Genomic DNA, 17,974 nt, shown 5'->3' with positions numbered 1-17,974 from the left:
GTAAACTTTGGTTACATACACCTGCCAACGACGTGGATATTATATAAACGGTTAAGAAAACCAGTAAGTTCTCTAAACCATTTATATAATATCTGTCAGACATAGCAACATCTTGGTATCCTGATACAAGGAATTCTTCAGTGCTTGTCTAACATATATACATGACCTACTTCTACTAGTGGATTTTTCCACCGGTAACTCCGTCTACAACTGCTGCGCCTCGTCTAAGTTCCTTCACACGTATGCTGTACTTTTACCAAAACTGGTGGACTAGACATCTCTAGGCCGAGGGACTGATTACCTCAAATTCCTTCTCGTCTTCCCAGTATTGGACTGATGAAGCCACTGGCTGGCTAAACGATTCCTCCACAAAGATACCCAAGTGTTGCACAAGTGTTTTCATTGATCAACACTGTGGATGAACACAGCTAATGAAGACGTTCGAATGCGCACGCTAATTTATGATGCACCGGACATACATATCTTTTTTTTTCTTCTTCTTCTTCTTCTTCTTCTTGAAGTGTAAGATGTCTAGTGTATGCATGATAACTTTACTTAAATCTATGCTTTAAGGATTAAATTATTCCCAAGTGGTGGTGATGAAGAGGTGACATTCAGCCTTAATGACCCTTTTGTAGTTGATAGGCTTTAACCCCCCCCCCCCGTTAACAAACCTCTTGTTGTAACTGTTCCAGTGTTACAACTGCTGACAGTGACGTTACCTTCACTGTTACGGTGTTACAACTACTCACAGTGACGTTACCTTTTATTACAATAGAACAATGTATGATGGAGGTCTCAAGATGTAAGTACACAGTAACTACGTCCTGTGCTGGATAATTAGGAGACTCGTTGAGGGGTAACTATGCTGAAGGCTAATTTAAACTGATTTATTGGGGGAGGGGAGGGAGGGGAGTGAACATTTAAGCCAACCTCAGATCAATCCATCCTTCCTTCATTCCTTCCTTTCCTTCCACCTCAGATCCCCCCTTCCTACTCTCTCCCCCCCCCCTCTGTTTCTCACACACACGGTATATAATGTTCTGGGAACCACAAGAATCTTGCTTTCCAAAATCCATTGGTCAAAACTCTGGCGTGAGGTAACAGCAGCTGTTCATAACAGGTGAGCGCCAGAAATATCATCAGCGTGTCAACAAGGCAGAGTTGTGACGTGTCCCCAGAGCCTGCTGCTTGTCCTCGTTGCTGCCAGGGAGGCCAGGGGAAGGGAGGGAAGACACAAAGTAGGAATATGAAAGTGGGGAGAGGAAAGAGGGGATGGAGAGGGTGAGGCTTTTGTAAGTCTGATTTCTCCACACAGCGTCACACAATACACGCCACAACACAGCACAAATGCAACTCAAGTTTTTTCACTTATTCAGATTATTATTATTATTATCAAAAAGAAGCGCTAAGCCACAAGGGCTATACAGCTCACTTATTCAGAGTAATAACATCATACCCAACATGCAACATTCACCAATCACAGTCCAGGTTCTGGGTGATGTCGTGCATTAGTGTTACCTAACACATAATTTATTCACCAGTCATAGAACATTCAGTGTTCAGAAACATTCAGAACATGGGTGTAACAGTAGTAGTATATCTTGACAAATAGCTTACACTTACGAGTGTTCAGCACTGCTGGTCACTCAGGTACATTATGAGAGGAGATGCCAAGAATTGCTCGTCAATCAAGTACAGAGCGACAGTTCCCTAACATACCTCTCATACACTGACTTGAGCGAAACGTTTCTAAATATCTAAGAATCTCGGAGCAGCTCTCACTGCTCCTTGATTTACGAAAAAAAGAGTTAGGTGTATTGGGGTTATTATACTCTTAAAAAAATGCGTCAAACTTTTATAGGTCGTACAGTTGAATTGTGTCTGCTTATACGCGAACTATATTTACCTCCCAGTGTAAGTAACGACTGACGTTGTAAGACGTTGTTAAAGAGATGTATTGACCGGAGACGTGCGTGTACAACTGCGTTATATTTTAACGTCACGTCACAACGTTCCTGGAGCGAGTTTAGTGTCGTGTCAATTAGAGCGTCAGAGTCCACTCTTAGTGAGGTCTAGTGCCTCAGAGTGTTATAAATGATTTAAAACATCGACCGAGATTTATAAGGGTAACAATAACCAGGACTTGCCAACACCCTTCACTTACTGTCACGTTCACGAATAATGTGTGGCCGCTATACCATCCCAACACAAGTGTGGCCGCTATACCACCCCAACACAAGTGTGGCCGCTATACCACCCCAACACAAGTGTGGCCGCTATACCACCCCAACACAAGTGTGGCCGCTATACCATCCCAACACAAGTGTGGCCGCTATACCATCCCAACACAAGTGTGGTCACTATACCATCCCAACACAAGTGTGGTCACTATACCATCCCAACACAAGTGTGGTCACTATACCATCCCAACACAAGTGTGGTCACTATACCATCCCAACACAAGTGTGGCCGCTATACCATCCCAACACAAGTGTGGCCGCTATACCACCCCAACACAAGTGTGGCCGCTATACCACCCCAACACAAGTGTGGCCGCTATACCATCCCAACACAAGTGTGGCCGCTATACCATCCCAACACAAGTGTGGCCGCTATACCACCCCAACACAAGTGTGGCCGCTATACCATCCCAACACAAGTGTGGTCACTATGCCACCTGGACACAAGTGTGGTCACTATGCCACCTGGACACAAGTGTGGTCACTATGCCACCTGGACACAAGTGTGGTCACTATGCCACCTGGACACAAGTGTGGTCACTATACCACCCCAACACAAGTGAGGTCACTATAACACCCCAACACAAGTGAGGTCACTATACCACCCTAACACAAGTGAGATCACTGTACCACCTGGACACAAGTGTGGTCACTATACCATCCCAACACAAGTGTGGTCACTATACCACCCCAACACAAGTGTGGTCACTATGCCACCTGGACACAAGTGTGGTCACTATGCCACCTGGACACAAGTGTGGTCACTATGCCACCTGGACACAAGTGTGGCCACTATGCCACCTGGACACAAGTGTGGCCACTATGCCACCTGGACACAAGTGTGGCCACTATGCCACCTGGACACAAGTGTGGCCACTATGCCACCTGGACACAAGTGTGGTCACTATAACACCCCAACACAAGTGAGAACACTATGCCACCTGGACACAAGTGTGGTCACTATGCCACCTGGACACAAGTGTGGTCACTATGCCACCTGGACACAAGTGTGGCCACTATGCCACCTGGACACAAGTGTGGCCACTATGCCACCTGGACACAAGTGTGGCCACTATGCCACCTGGACACAAGTGTGGCCACTATGCCACCTGGACACAAGTGTGGCCACTATACCCCCCAGATACAGGGGATTTTCTTCATGTTTGTTTTCTTGATCTTAGGTCACGAAATTTGCTGTCCATATTTTGTATTCATTGTGCAAATTATTTTTCTGCTGGACAGTTGTGTCTGTGAGAGCCATGATCCCTGGTTGCTTTCCTCTTACGTTTTACTCCAGCGTCCTCATCAAAACTATTCTAACCTTCAATGAAAGCTACATAAGAAGTAACTGATCAAAGAAACAGTTTCATCGCGCCAGTTTCCCAGTGTGTGTACTCGCCTAATTGTGGCTGCAGGGGTAGAGTCATATCTCCTGGCCTCGACATTATGACAGGGAGTGTCCAGTACTGTTGTGTGGGGGCCTGTTGGATGTTCATATATATTAAGTAAATGTTAATGATAATTTCGTTAACAGCGTGCCATCTTTAACTTGGTCAACTTGCACAAGAGTCGTAACCTCTTCTGGGAAGGTCTCACCCCGCTGGTCCGTTCTACCTCCAGACCCAGATGGTGAGTACCTGCTGGTGTGAGTACCTGCTGGTATAGGTGAGTATATGATGGTGTAGGTGAGCACCTGCTGGTGTAGGGGGTACCTGCTGGTGTGAGTACCTGCTGGTATAGGTGAGTACCTGATGGTGTAGGTGAGTATATGATGGTGTAGGTGAGTATATGATGGTGTAGGTGAGTATATGATGGTGTAGGTGAGCACCTGCTGGTGTAGGTGAGTACCTGCTGGTGTGAGTACCTTCTGGTATAGGTGAGTACCTGATAATGTAGGTGAGCACCTGCTGGTGTAAGTAGCTGCTGGTTTAGGCGAGTACCTGCTGGTGTTGGTGAGCACCTGCTGGTGTAGGTGGGTACCTGCTGGTGTAGGTGGGTACCTGCTGGTATAGGCGAGTACCTGATAATGTAGGTGAGTATATGATGGTGTAGGTGAGCACCTGCTGGTGTAGGTGAGTACCTGCTGGTGTGAGTAGCTGCTGGTTTAGGCGAGTACCTGCTGGTGTTGGTGAGCACCTGCTGATGTAGGTGAGCACCTGCTGGTGTAGGTGAGCACCTGCTGGTGTTGGTGAGCACCTGCTGGTGTCATGTAGGGGGGTAATGATTGAATTGGATATAAGTGGGGAATATGGGAGTAGGGGCTTATGTAGGCAGGGGAGAGGCAGGCGAGGTGGTAGGAGTGAGATGATTAGCGGAGGTAGGTAGGTAATGACAGGTCAGTGGTGACCACCACGACACTCTCATTAACTCTACACTACTCACTAACATATGCCTCGCCCACTCTTCACTCATATATAAACATAATAAAACATAAGAAATAGGAATAGCTAATAACGGGGACAGTGAATATTACTATTCTACTCAAACACAGTTTATTATTAAGTCCTTGTACAATAATATATTTGGGAACAGGAGTACGTCATTGGTTTAGATAAATGGGATGGTATGTATAAGCAGTGAGACATGGAACACAATCAACTTGACCAAAATGAATATAACTTACAATATAGCACAGAGGACAGTTCACTACAGGAACTAAGCCACAGGTCCCAAGACCTACACAGCACGAGTACTGCGCCAAGCCAGTACTCTGCCCAGTGTCTCCAACAGTCTCCTCCAGAGACTTCAGCAGCCTTCTCCCGAGCCCTGCACCCCAGCAGCAGCTCCGCTCGAATCTCCCTACTCAGCTCTTCCTTGGGCTTTTATGGTGGTCCAAGCACCCTCCACAACCACGTGTACGACCTGACGCCTAGGTCTGAGGCGTCAAGAACAAAAGACCTCAGACGTGGGCGTGGCTACAGACGTTTGCCTAGGCAAGGTGTGACCATATAATTGGTTAAATTAGGTCTCCCCAGAGACCTCACAAGCCCAGCTGGACTACATCACACTGGTGTAGGTGAGCACCTGCTGGTGTAGGTGAGTACCTGCTGGTGTGAGTAGCTGCTGGTGTAGGTGAGCGCCTGCTGGTGTTGGTGAGCGCCTGCTGGTGTTGGTGAGCACCTGCTGGTGTAGGTGAGCACCTGCTGGTGTTGGTGAGCACCTGCTGGTGTAGGTGAGCGCCTGCTGGTGTTGGTGAGCACCTGCTGGTGTAGGTGAGCACCTGCTGGTGTAGGTGAGCACCTGCTGGTGTAGGTGAGCACCTGCTGGTGTAGGTTAGCACCTGCTGGTGTAGGTGAGCACCTGCTGGTGTAGGTGAGCACCTGCTGGTGTAGGTGAGCACCTGCTGGTGTTGGTGAGCACCTGCTGGTGTAGGTGAGCACCTGCTGGTGTAGGTGAGCACCTGCTGGTGTTGGGTTGCACCTGCTGGTGTTGGGTTGCACCTGCTGGTGTTGGTGAGCACCCGCTGGTGTAGGTGAGCACCCGCTGGTGTAGGTGAGCACCCGCTGGTGTTGGTGAGCACCCGCTGGTGTTGGTGAGCACCTGCTGGTGTAGGTGAGCACCTGCTTTTCTAAGCAGTCAGGAAGGTCTTTACACATGTTTACTGCGCCGCTGTTGAAATTGTTTTTCAAACAAAAAAAAGTATCTCTGCTAACACTCCAGACGGTTATGAAACACTGTATGAAAGCTCAGGACACAGCAAGCAGGTACACTGCTCAGCAGTGTACCTGAGAGTAAGTAAGCAGGTACACTCCTCAATAGTGGGCGGGCGGGCGGGCGGGCGGGCTGGCTGGCTGGCTGGCTGGCTGGCTGGCTGGCTGGCTGGCTGGCTGGCTGGCATTAAAGTGGAATACGGAAAGTCTAATGCCATTAGACTATTAAAAAGATAAACAAAAATTTGGATAGTATAATTTAGCCAAAGACTGCGAGAAAAAGTTCAGTAATTGGAAGTTGTGTGAGTTCTGCAGGCATTAAAATTATGAAATTCTTCTCTGAGGAAAATCAGCAAGATCCTCGCCATATTCATGATGGGAGAAACGACGCCTTATTCATGATGGGAGGGACGAATGATGAGGATATTAATTAGAAATCAATGAGAGACCCACTGTTGTAACTACCATGTTATAAATAACGAGATGTAGCCACCTATAGTATATTGTGTATAAACATGGTCTTTGCTGTTGTGTACGTGTGTGAATGTGAATCCTGTTGTTATGTACGTGTGTGTGAACTTAAATCCAGGTGTTGTGTACGTGTGTGAATGTGAATACTGGTATTAGACGCGCGCACAATATTATCCAGTCTAACCTGTGAAAACCAAAAGTAATTAAGCCAAGTTTTACAGTGATATTAGCTGGGTTTAAACTGATCACGTCCTTCACGGAACACAAAGTGAAACATGTTTTGAGCAATATTTCTTGGCATTTTGTTTGCCACCCACGAAGTCAGACATTTCACTGGTAATTCCAATCCCCTTAACACTAGGAGAGCCACTTTGATCTAGTTTGGATACCTAGAAGGCAGTGGCTCGGAACGCAGTTGTGAATCAAATCTTTTGATACGAACTCGCTGGCTTTTTCGAGGAGGTTTATTTGAGGAATGATTGAGGAAATCTTGCAACTTACTTTAGTCTTACCCTTCCTCATTCTCGCTCTACCATCCTCAGGACGAGGCTACCTGCTGAGAACGTTTACTACTACCAGTCCGAGCAGCACCGTGGCCACTACATACTAAGCTTCGCCTTCTGCTTCGACACTGAACACGACGTCTACCAGTTCGCTCTCACTTTCCCTTACTCGTACGCCCGCCTGCAGGCCTTCCTCCAGCTGCAGGACAACGCCCGCCTTCCCTTCTACTGGAGACACACACTGGCCTACACTGTGGTATGTTACAGTTTCAGGAGTGGTGCCACGGACTCACTAGAGTCCGTGGCACACCTCTTTCCCGCCCCTTCCTTTCGGAATAGTCTTTTATCCTAATTTCGACTTTCTAAACAAAATTAGACGTACCTTTAGCGAAGATTGTATGTCTCAGCAGATAACCTTGTCACCGACCATGACAATGTTATCCAACTTTCCCTGTGTTCTGTGGTATTCATTTAAAGTCATCGTTGTCGCCTTCATGATGTAAGTAGTTTATACGGAAGCTTCATCTGACGAGTGCACATACAACCGTGCAGTGTCTTTCGAAATTCTATGCACAATTTCCTTTAGAAGCGGTGTGAGCCATCGTCTTTATACTCCAAGCGCTTTCAGTAATATGCTGATAGTATCTTCAATCTTCTTGCTTCACTGGACAGTTTATAATGTTCCTCTTCGTCTGACAAGGCAAGATCTTCAATGTAATCTTAATCTAACTTTCAGGATTCCGACTTCCCACTCCCTCTTCTCTTTCTGCCTCTGATCAGTTTTATGCCCCGCCTCAAAAGTCAGATCACATCAGAGCCGTTATAGTTCTTTGCTTTATCCTGGTCTAGTAGTAGGCCAGTGGTCGCTGCTGCCACATGCCACCATACAGCTATCGGCTACTCGATCTTGAAGTGCTCTTAGCCATGACTTGTAGCTCCCCCGCCATAACGCCAGCACCAATGAACCAGTAATCTTATAAGAGAACAGTAATAAACTAACATGTCTACGCAACAATCCTAAGGCAATTCTTGATATAAGGTATCAGATCAATCCTCCCCTTCCTTGAATCGACCTTTATTGCCTCCCGTGTATGTCTCCCACGGATTCAACGACCCCCCTTTCCCCTCATGAATGTAATAACAGCCAACGGTCCCACAGCTGTACCCCTCCCTCTGTTACAGCACTCATTGCTTGCTTCTCCAGCCCTGTGCCACTGAATTGTGATGGATGTCTGCGGCCATCTCTTGCAATGGCTTCTGAACCAGTCTCTAATGCAGCGTCAGGTTTCTTGTTTGAAGATTAATTTCATTAACTGGGCGATCACTTCTCCGGCCAATACCCGCACATTGAGTTAGCTACATTCACTCTGCGAGGGAGAATCAACAAAACCAAACAAGCTTTCTTCTGCTGCCCCTTGTCTGTGTGCCAGGAAGATTTAAAGAACAAGAATCAGATGTGGTTGCTCGTGTGCTAAGAACAAGAGTCCATTTAGTCTGTCTCTGTCTGTCTCTCAGATTATGGTAAAACCTACATTCATCATCGTCACTTATGATAAGACATGTGCTGCACCTGGGAATGTATGAAAACGTTCACCAATAAGTGTTTTTTTTTTTAATTCAATACAAGCCACTGGTTTGCGAAATGTCTTCATAAATATACCCAGGTGTTGAACATGTCTTATCCACCAACTTGTCGTACCATATACCATTAACGTTATGATAGTTATCACCATTTCTGTGTACAGAGGTGAACTGATTGTGAATCAGATAGTTTGTATCAGATGATTCTGAATTTGTGTGGTAGAGGAAATACTCTGGCCTACAAGATTTGAGCTGTTGACAGAAGACAAGCGGGACTGTAAGAGGATGGGTAAGAAGCTTGCATAACTTCGAGAATTTTAATGCAATCTTGTGTAGGTCTAAAGATAAAATCAGTGAGTGGTTATGCAGATAGTTTTAGTGTTAGAGCCAAGGAATGCTTTGAGATTTCGTGAGTGGTGCTGTCTAGTAAACTCCATCCTGGGGCGAGTTCACTGGACACCTACCTCGGATAGATATCTGAGACAGGTGTTGTGTACACAGATGAAGCGTCGGTGTGACATACTCACCATCACCAGCCTCCACAACTACCGGGGTCCCATCCAGGCCATGACGGAAGCCCGCGGAGCAGCCGTGGAGGCTGCCACCAAGGCTGCCGTCCTGCCCACCACCCACCACCGCCAACACGACGACGATGACGACGACGAAGACGAAAGTGACCACGTGCCCGCCTCTTTAGGTTAGTCTCCCATCACTTATTTTAATCACGTTATTTGTGACTTGAGAACAATATTAATTTGTATTATTACTGTATTATTCCCACGTTTCTCCTAGCCCTCTTCACTCTTCCTCCCTTTCCTCACATTCCTCATCCTCCAGCTTTTCTCAGCAGTTGAGCTTAAAATGAGCTGTGAAGATCTCTGCTGTCTGCCATTCTCTCTCTCTCTCTCTCTCTCTCTCTCTCTCTCTCTCTCTCTCTCTCTCTCTCTCTCTGGAAGGGTCTATTTAATATCCAATGAATTAGAGCTGTCTTTCTCTTTCTACGGTTTCCCTTAACCCCCTGTCCCCAGCTGCCGTAAAATCAGACGGGTTTAGGGCTTCTCCATGAATATAACAGTCTACCTTCCCTCGCCTTCTTCTTTCCCATCACCACCCCTTCAATCACCACACTTCCCCATCACTACCCCTTCAATCACCACACTTCCCCATCACTACCCCTTCAATCACCACACTTCCCCATCACTACCCCTTCAATCACCACACTTCCCCATCACTACCCCTTCAATCACCACACTTCCCCATCACTACCCCTTCAATCACCACACTTCCCCATCACTACTCCAATAACACCTCCCTCTCACCGCACCTCCCCTCCGTATCATCACAGGAAGTGCTGCTGTGTCCCGTCGAGTGGTTGTGGTGATGACCCGAGTACATGGGGGAGAGTCCCCCACCTCATTCATCGTCCAGGGTGAGTCTCCTACCTCATTCACGGTGAGTGACATGCCTCCGTCATGGTCTATGGAGAGTAATCTGCAGCATTCATGGTTCACGATGAGTGACACTTTGCCGTAAATTGGTAATTGATAATTAGAGAATGATTAACCTGTACATGATGGATGGTGGCGAGTGTGTCTTGGTAAGACAGGCAAGAACGGAGTGATGGTGAACGTGTGGAGGGAGTGATGGTGAACGTGTGGAGGGAGTGATGGTGAACGTGTGGAGGGAGTGATGGTGAACGTGTGGAGGGAGTGATGGTGAACGTGTGGGAAGGGACACTGCTGAAAAAAAGGCGACCCTGCCCAATGGAGGGATTTAGATGCACGTCTGTGTTATACATTAAACCCTTACGAGATTTGTACTCTTGTGATTGATTTTTCCTTTTTAGTCTTAAGACAGGCTTAAGTTTGCCCGATATGCTCTACATACTAAGGGGCATTCTGGATGCACACCTAAATGTCACCCATCTCTGTACAAACATTGTATCATGCTGAAATAAAGAATTCGAATTTGCCGTATCTTTCAGAAATTCATAAAAAAAGTTTCCAGATACTATCTCAACTTGTAAGTGACTGGAAACCACCAGATCACAAGTCTTGAGCTATACAACAGCTTCAGAGTTATCTGATTGGTTACTTGAGGATGACGATGAGTTCTATTGATCAGAAGCAATTTCAACAATTTTATTTGTCCAGATTAGGCTCTATAAACTTAATAGATGTAGGCCCATAACGGGGCTCTTACAGATCACTTATTAAACACCTGTTCCTGCCACCAGGAACAAGTGTCTGTAACTGTACGAGTAAGATCAATTTTACATTTACTACACAACACCACTATACACCATCACTACACACTAACATCAACACTATACACCAGCACTACACACTAACATCAACACTATACACCATCACTACACACTAACATCAACATTATACACCAGCACTACACACTAGCACTATACACAATCACTACACACTAGCACTATACACAATCACTACACACTAGCACTATACACAATCACTACACACTAGCACTATACACAATCACTACACACTAGCACCAACACTATACACCGGTACTACACACTAGCACCAGCACTATACCCCGGCACAACACACTAGCACCAGCACTATACCCCGGCACAACACACTAGTACCAACACTATACACCAACACTACACACCAACATCAGCATTACACACCAGCACTATTACACACCAGCACCATTACACACCAGCAGCACTACACAACAACACCACTACTACACACCAGCACTACACACCAACAGGACTACTACACACCAGCACAACTACACACCAGTACAACTACACACCAGTACTACATACCAACAGCACTACTACACACCAGCACTACACTCCAGCACCACACATCAGCACTACACTCCAGCACCCACACCAGCACTACACTCCAGCACCACACAGCACTACACTCCACCAGCACTACACTCCAGCACCACACTCCACTAGCACCACACAGCACTACACTCCACCAGTACGCACACCAGCACTACACTCCAGCACCACACAGCACTACACTCCAGTACCCACATCAGCACTACACTCCAGCACCACGCATCAGCACTACACTCCAGCACTACACTCCACTAGCACCACACTCCACCAGCACCACACATCAGCACTACACTCCAGCACTACACTCCACTAGCACCACACTCCACCAGCACCACACATCAGCACTACACTCCAGCACTAAACTCCACCAGTACCCACACCAGCACTACACTCCAGCACCACACATCAGCACTACACTCCACGCATCAGCACTACACTCCTCTAGCACCACACTCCACTAGCACCACACTCCACCAGCACCACACATCAGCACTACACTCCAGCACTAAACTCCACCAGTACCCACACCAGCACTACACTCCAGCACCCACACCAGCACTACACTCCAGCACCACACATCAGCACTACACTCCACCACACATCAGCACTACACTCCACTAGCACCACACTCCACCAGCACCACACATCAGCACTACACTCCAGCACTAAACTCCACCAGTACCCACACCAGCACTACACTCCAGCACCACACATCAGCACTACACTCCAGCACCACGCATCAGCACTACACTCCACTAGCACCACACATCAGCACTACACTCCTCCAGTACCCACACCAGCACTACACTCGACCAGCACTACACATCAGCACCCACACCAGCACCACACATCAGCACTACACTCCAGCACCCACACCAGCACTACACTCCAGCACCACACACCAGCACTACACTCCAGCACCACACACCAGCACCACACTCCAGCACCACACATCAGCACTAGACTCCAGCACTAAACTCCACCAGCACCACACAGCACTACACTCCAGCACCACACATCAGCACTACACTCCACCACACATCAGCACTACACTCCACTAGCACCACACTCCACCAGCACCACACATCAGCACTACACTCCAGCACTAAACTCCACCAGTACCCACACCAGCACTACACTCCAGCACCACACATCAGCACTACACTCCAGCACCACGCATCAGCACTACACTCCACTAGCACCACACATCAGCACTACACTCCTCCAGTACCCACACCAGCACTACACTCGACCAGCACTACACATCAGCACCCACACCAGCACCACACATCAGCACTACACTCCACACAGCACTACACTCCAGCACCCACACCAGCACTACACTCCAGCACCACACACCAGCACTACACTCCAGCACCACACACCAGCACCACACTCCAGCACCACACATCAGCACTAGACTCCAGCACTAAACTCCACCAGCACTACACTCCAGCACCACACATCAGCACTACAATCCACCAGTACCCACATCAGCACTACACTCCAGTACCCACATCAGCACTACACTCCACTAGCACCACACTCCACCAGCACCACACAGCACTACACTCCAGCACTAAACTCCACCAGTACCCACACCAGCACTACACTCCAGCACTACACTCCAGCACCACGCATCAGCACTACAATCCAGCACTACACTCCACTAGCACCACACATCAGCGCTACACTCCAGCACTAAACTCCACCAGTACCCACACCAGCGCTACACTCCAGCACCACACATCAGCACTACACTCCAGCACCACGCATCAGCACTACAATCCAGCACTACACTCCACTAGCACCACACATCAGCACTACACTCCACCAGTACCCACATCAGCACTACACTCCACTAGCACCACACTCCAGCACCACACATCAGCACTACACTCCAGCACTACACTCCAGCACTAAACTCCACCAGTACCCACACCAGCACTACACTCCAGCACCACACTCGACCAGCACCACACATCAGCACTACACTCCACCAGCACCACACATCAGCACTACACTCCAGCACTAAACTCCAGCACCACACATCAGCACTAAACTCCACCAGTACCCACACCACCACTACACTCCACCAGTACCCACATCAGCACTACACTCCAGCACTACACTCCACTAGCACCACACTCCTCCAGCACTACACTCCACTAGCACCACACTCCACCAGCGCCACACAGCACTACACTCCAGCACTAAACTCCACCAGTACCCACACCAGCACTACACTCCACTAGCACCACACTACACCAGCACTAAACTCCACCAGTACCCACACCAGCACTACACTCCAGCACCACGCATCAGCACTACACTCCAGCACTACACTCCACTAGCACCACACTCTACCAGCACTACACTCCACCAGTACCCACATCAGCACTACACTCCAGCACCACGCATCAGCACTACACTCCACTAGCACCACACATCAGCACTACACTCCATTAGCACCACACTCCAGCACCACACATCAGCACTACACTCCAGCACTAAACTCCACCAGTACCCACACCAGCACTACACTCCAGCACCACACATCAGCACTACACTCCACCAGTACCCACATCAGCACTACACTCCAGCACCACGCATCAGCACTACACTCCAGCACTACACTCCACTAGCACCACACTCCACCAGCACCACACTCCACCAGCACTACACTCCAGCACTAAACTCCACCAGTACCCACACCAGCACAACACATCACTACATTCCACCAGCACCGCACATCAGCACTACACTCCAGCACTATGATGCCAACTCCACTTAACAATTTATTCCGTCACATTTAAAACTCCACTGATACACATTTGGGCCGGAACATTCCATTAACCTTTTCCAATGACCATTTCATGACCCATGTCCTCCCCCCATGTCCCATGGGGTGCCTACGCCTGTGTCCCTTTTGACTAGATCAGATAACACGGCTAAACTTGTTTGCTTCTTGAGCTAATGTGTGTGTGTACTCACCTAATTGTGATTGCAGGGGTCGATACTCAGCTCCTGGCCCCGCCTCTTCACTGAATGCTAGTAGGTCCTCTCCCTGCTCCATAAGCTTTATCATACCTCGTCTTAAAGCTGTGTATGGTTCCTGCCTCCACTACATCACTTGCTAGACTATTTCACTTCCTGACTACTCTGACTGAAGAAATACTTCCTAACATCCCTGTGACTCATCTGAGTCTTCAACTTCCTAGTGTGACCCCTTGTTTCTGTCCACCTTGTCTAGTCCACGCAGTATTTTGTATCTCGTTATCATGTCTCCTCTAACCCTCGTGTGTGTGTGTGTGTGTGTGTGTAGTTTTTATATGCAGAGTGTATGTGTGTGTATAGTTATATCAATATTTCTGGTTTAAAAGATGTAAATAAATTAAGCACTAAACCCAGAAGGGTCACACTGCTTAAGGAATAAGTATGTATGAAATACACACACACACACACACACACACACAAACAACCTTGGCATCAAGTAAATTTTATGTACAGTTTCGTTTTGTTCACTGATCATTGGTATATATTGGTATATGTCTCTATACATTTGTATTGGTGTATAGTGGGTATCATCGAGACTTACAAGCAGAATCCTTCCTATATCCTGCTCCTGATTCCTGCGTCCTTAATCCAGGATCCCACTTCCTGGCTTCTAATTCGTGTGCATCTCATCTGCACGTTGGTCACAGGGATGGTGGAGCTGCTGGTGGGGTCAAGTAGCGAGGCTCAGGTGCTAAGAGAACACGTTGTCTTCAAGATCATTCCGATGATGAATCCTGACGGTGTCTACCTCGGCAACTACAGGTAAGTTCACACCTCTCCATACCTGTTCTCCAAACGGCCGTTGTTACCTCTGTAATCCCGGGTTCTTAGCCACAAAGTCCAAATATACGGTGACAACTGCTCTTCGACCTTACCCAGAAGGTGAACTCCAAACTAAAGTTTAGCTAACTGGTTTCTCTGAATCCCTTCATAAGTGTTAACTTAATCACACTCCAGCAGCACGTCAAGTCATAAAAACTACTTGCTTCCACTCCTTTCTAACCCTCACATAAGCCCGTTAAATGTCAAGGCCTTTAGCACTCAAAATCTCTCTCAACTGTTGCCTATAACCCATCAAGGGACGACCCCTACCCGTCCTTCCCTCCATACAAGATTTCTACACCATCTTCGTCATCCTATTGTGCTCCATCCTCTTTAAATGTCCAAAACACCTCAACAACCCTTCCTCTGGCCTTTGGTAACCCCCACACCTACTTCTGATCTCCAAACTCAGAATTCTCTGCGTAATATTCACAGCACACATTTTCCTCAATCACGACATCTCCAGTGTCCACAGTCCCTTCCTAGCTACAACGTTTAAAACCTATATGCTTCACATAAATATAACAGCGTTGGTACCACTTCATTCTGGTACATTCCCGTTTTTTGCCTTCACGGATACAGTTCTTTGAGTGTACTAAAATTATATCAGGGCGGCATCATCAATTAAATTTTGATAAAAACTCACTACACCAGCTTTTATCAATAAAAAATTGTGCTGTAGGTATTTTGGTTGACCGTGAAATATATTTGGTTGGAAGAAACATCTATGAGAGCGTTGTACTGTTTCAGTGCTTCAACACCCATGATGAAACTGGCTGTGGAAACGTTTCGTATCTGATAATCGACTTCAATTTAATCTTAATCATCCATGTGAATTTTGACTCTGTTGGGCGGATAGCCTCCACTAATGGAACATTATTATTTCAAAAATTTCCTGGAAATGAAAAATTCGTCTGCGCCTGTGTCAATGAAGAGTTGGTGTGGGTGGTCAGTGCGGGTGGGCGTAAGATGCGCCTTCAAGGAACTTTCAAGTCTGTGCTCGGAGTCACCCTTCACTGTTTTCAAAGCTTTTCTCCGGAAATAAACAGAAGACCTGCGTTTAGATAACCTCAGTATCACTTGAAGACGTTTCATTGCTACTATATCAAGAAACAAAAGTGGGTCTCTTTCTGAGGTGATGCAGTAGTCGAATTCTGGAGGCAAAATTCGAAAATCGAAATAAACCAATATTCCGTTTTCAAAGGTCACGGCAACATTATTTGCATGTCCGACACTAACATTCCTTTTCTCATTCCAAAATTCTATTTTGCACTTCTTATACGTGGATATCTGGTCCAGAAGTCCCAGGGTCTTGGCTTATCTATTCAACATAAAGGTGGAGGTGCAGCCAGTGTCCACCACCATCCTGCACTTGATTCCGTTGATGGTAACGCTCAGGCAACCGTTGGCATCAAGACCAACCTTAGGTAAATTACGCAGTGAGACACGACTAGCCACCTACGGTACAGGACTTAGGAAAAGATTCAACGTGTCGTATTTCTGGGAGAGTCGGCGGCTACGACGATGGCTCGCCCCTTGCGACGACAAACTAGACGAAGAACGACGGGACAGAGAGCGTCTTGTTGGCTTGAGAACTTTCATTTTTTCAATTTGTGTAACCGGCGCGCCGGGAATTATTGAATTATTACTCCTGATAAAAGCTGTATAATTATGATTCAAAATCAATGATAGACTAGCTGTAACACTTCCCTTTTCATTCCAGTTTTACTGACAACGTTAAACACAATAGTTGATCTGGGTGCTAAAATATAGTGATCATGATGTCAACAAGGTAGTGATAGAAGATAACAGTGTAATGAGGACAACAGTGCAGTGATAGTGAAAACAACAGTGTAGCAGCTACTCTACTGTAGCTACACTGTAGCTATTGAAGACCAAGTGCAGTGATAGTGTAGTTAGTGAACACTGCGGTGCTACTGAAGGTAATAGTGTAGTTACTGTAGGCAACGTAGTAAGTGAGAACAAAAGTGCAGTGATATGTAGTTAGTGATGGCAACAGTGCAGTGATAGTGAAAGTAGTGCGGTGATAGTGAAGACAATAGTGTAGTGATAGTGAAGATAACAGTGCAGTGATAGTGAATACAATAGTGTAAAGACAATGCAGTGATAGTGAAGGCAATAGTGTACGTAATGCAATGATAGTGTAGGTAGTGAAGTGCAGTAGTATAGGTAATGAAGTGATAGTGAAGGCAAGAGTAGGTAGTGAAGTGATAGTTAAAGCAATAGTGTAGGTAGTGCAGTGATAGTGAAGGCAATAGTGTAGGTAGTGCAGTGATAGTGAAGGCAACAGTAGTGATAGTGTTGAGCTACTCTCCTTCCTTCCAAGACTAAATATATGAACTCGACTTTAATCCGGAACTTAATTTATGAAATAATATGTGGCGAGTTGAACGATTCATTATTGTAAATGACATTATCTTGTGTACCAAGTCCTGATGGACCAGTGATACCTGGTCTACCAGGCCCAGACTGATGGACCTGTGATACCTGGTCTACCAGGCCCAGACTGATGGACCTGTGATACCTGGTCTACCAGGCCCAGACTGATGGACCTGTGATACCTGGTCTACCAGGCCCAGACTGATGGACCTGTGATACCTGGTCTACCAGGCCCAGACTGATGGACCTGTGATACCTGGTCTACCAGGCCCAGACTGATGGACCTGTGATACCTGGTCTACCAGGCCCAGACTGATGGACCTGTGATACCTGGTCTACCAGGCCCAGACTGATGGACCTGTGATACCTGGTCTACCAGGCCCAGACTGATGGACCTGTGATACCTGGTCTACC

At 47.1% G+C, this 17,974-nt stretch overlaps 1 protein-coding gene and 1 long non-coding RNA gene across 2 annotated transcripts in view; one reads left to right on the top strand and one right to left on the bottom strand.

The window, feature by feature from the left end:
* The window catches only part of LOC128700780 (cytosolic carboxypeptidase-like protein 5), a 352,900-nt gene that overhangs the window by 317,701 nt on the left and 17,225 nt on the right, over nucleotides 1-17,974 (top strand). The window contains exons 4-8 of the mRNA XM_053794220.2: nucleotides 3,778-3,872; nucleotides 6,907-7,123; nucleotides 8,950-9,145; nucleotides 9,794-9,877; nucleotides 14,986-15,100. Coding sequence (XP_053650195.2) covers nucleotides 3,778-3,872; nucleotides 6,907-7,123; nucleotides 8,950-9,145; nucleotides 9,794-9,877; nucleotides 14,986-15,100 — 707 coding nt within the window. The remainder of the gene's footprint in view (nucleotides 1-3,777; nucleotides 3,873-6,906; nucleotides 7,124-8,949; nucleotides 9,146-9,793; nucleotides 9,878-14,985; nucleotides 15,101-17,974) is intronic.
* The window catches only part of LOC128700781 (uncharacterized), a 72,606-nt gene that overhangs the window by 46,661 nt on the left and 7,971 nt on the right, over nucleotides 1-17,974 (bottom strand). The gene's annotated exons all lie outside the window — the stretch shown is intronic.

Source organism: Cherax quadricarinatus, chromosome 56, assembly GCF_038502225.1.
Source record: "Cherax quadricarinatus isolate ZL_2023a chromosome 56, ASM3850222v1, whole genome shotgun sequence".
In the NCBI taxonomy this organism is placed as follows: domain Eukaryota; kingdom Metazoa; phylum Arthropoda; class Malacostraca; order Decapoda; family Parastacidae; genus Cherax; species Cherax quadricarinatus.
Note: the sequence above shows the minus strand (reverse complement) of the source record. Positions and strands in the feature narration are given on the sequence as shown.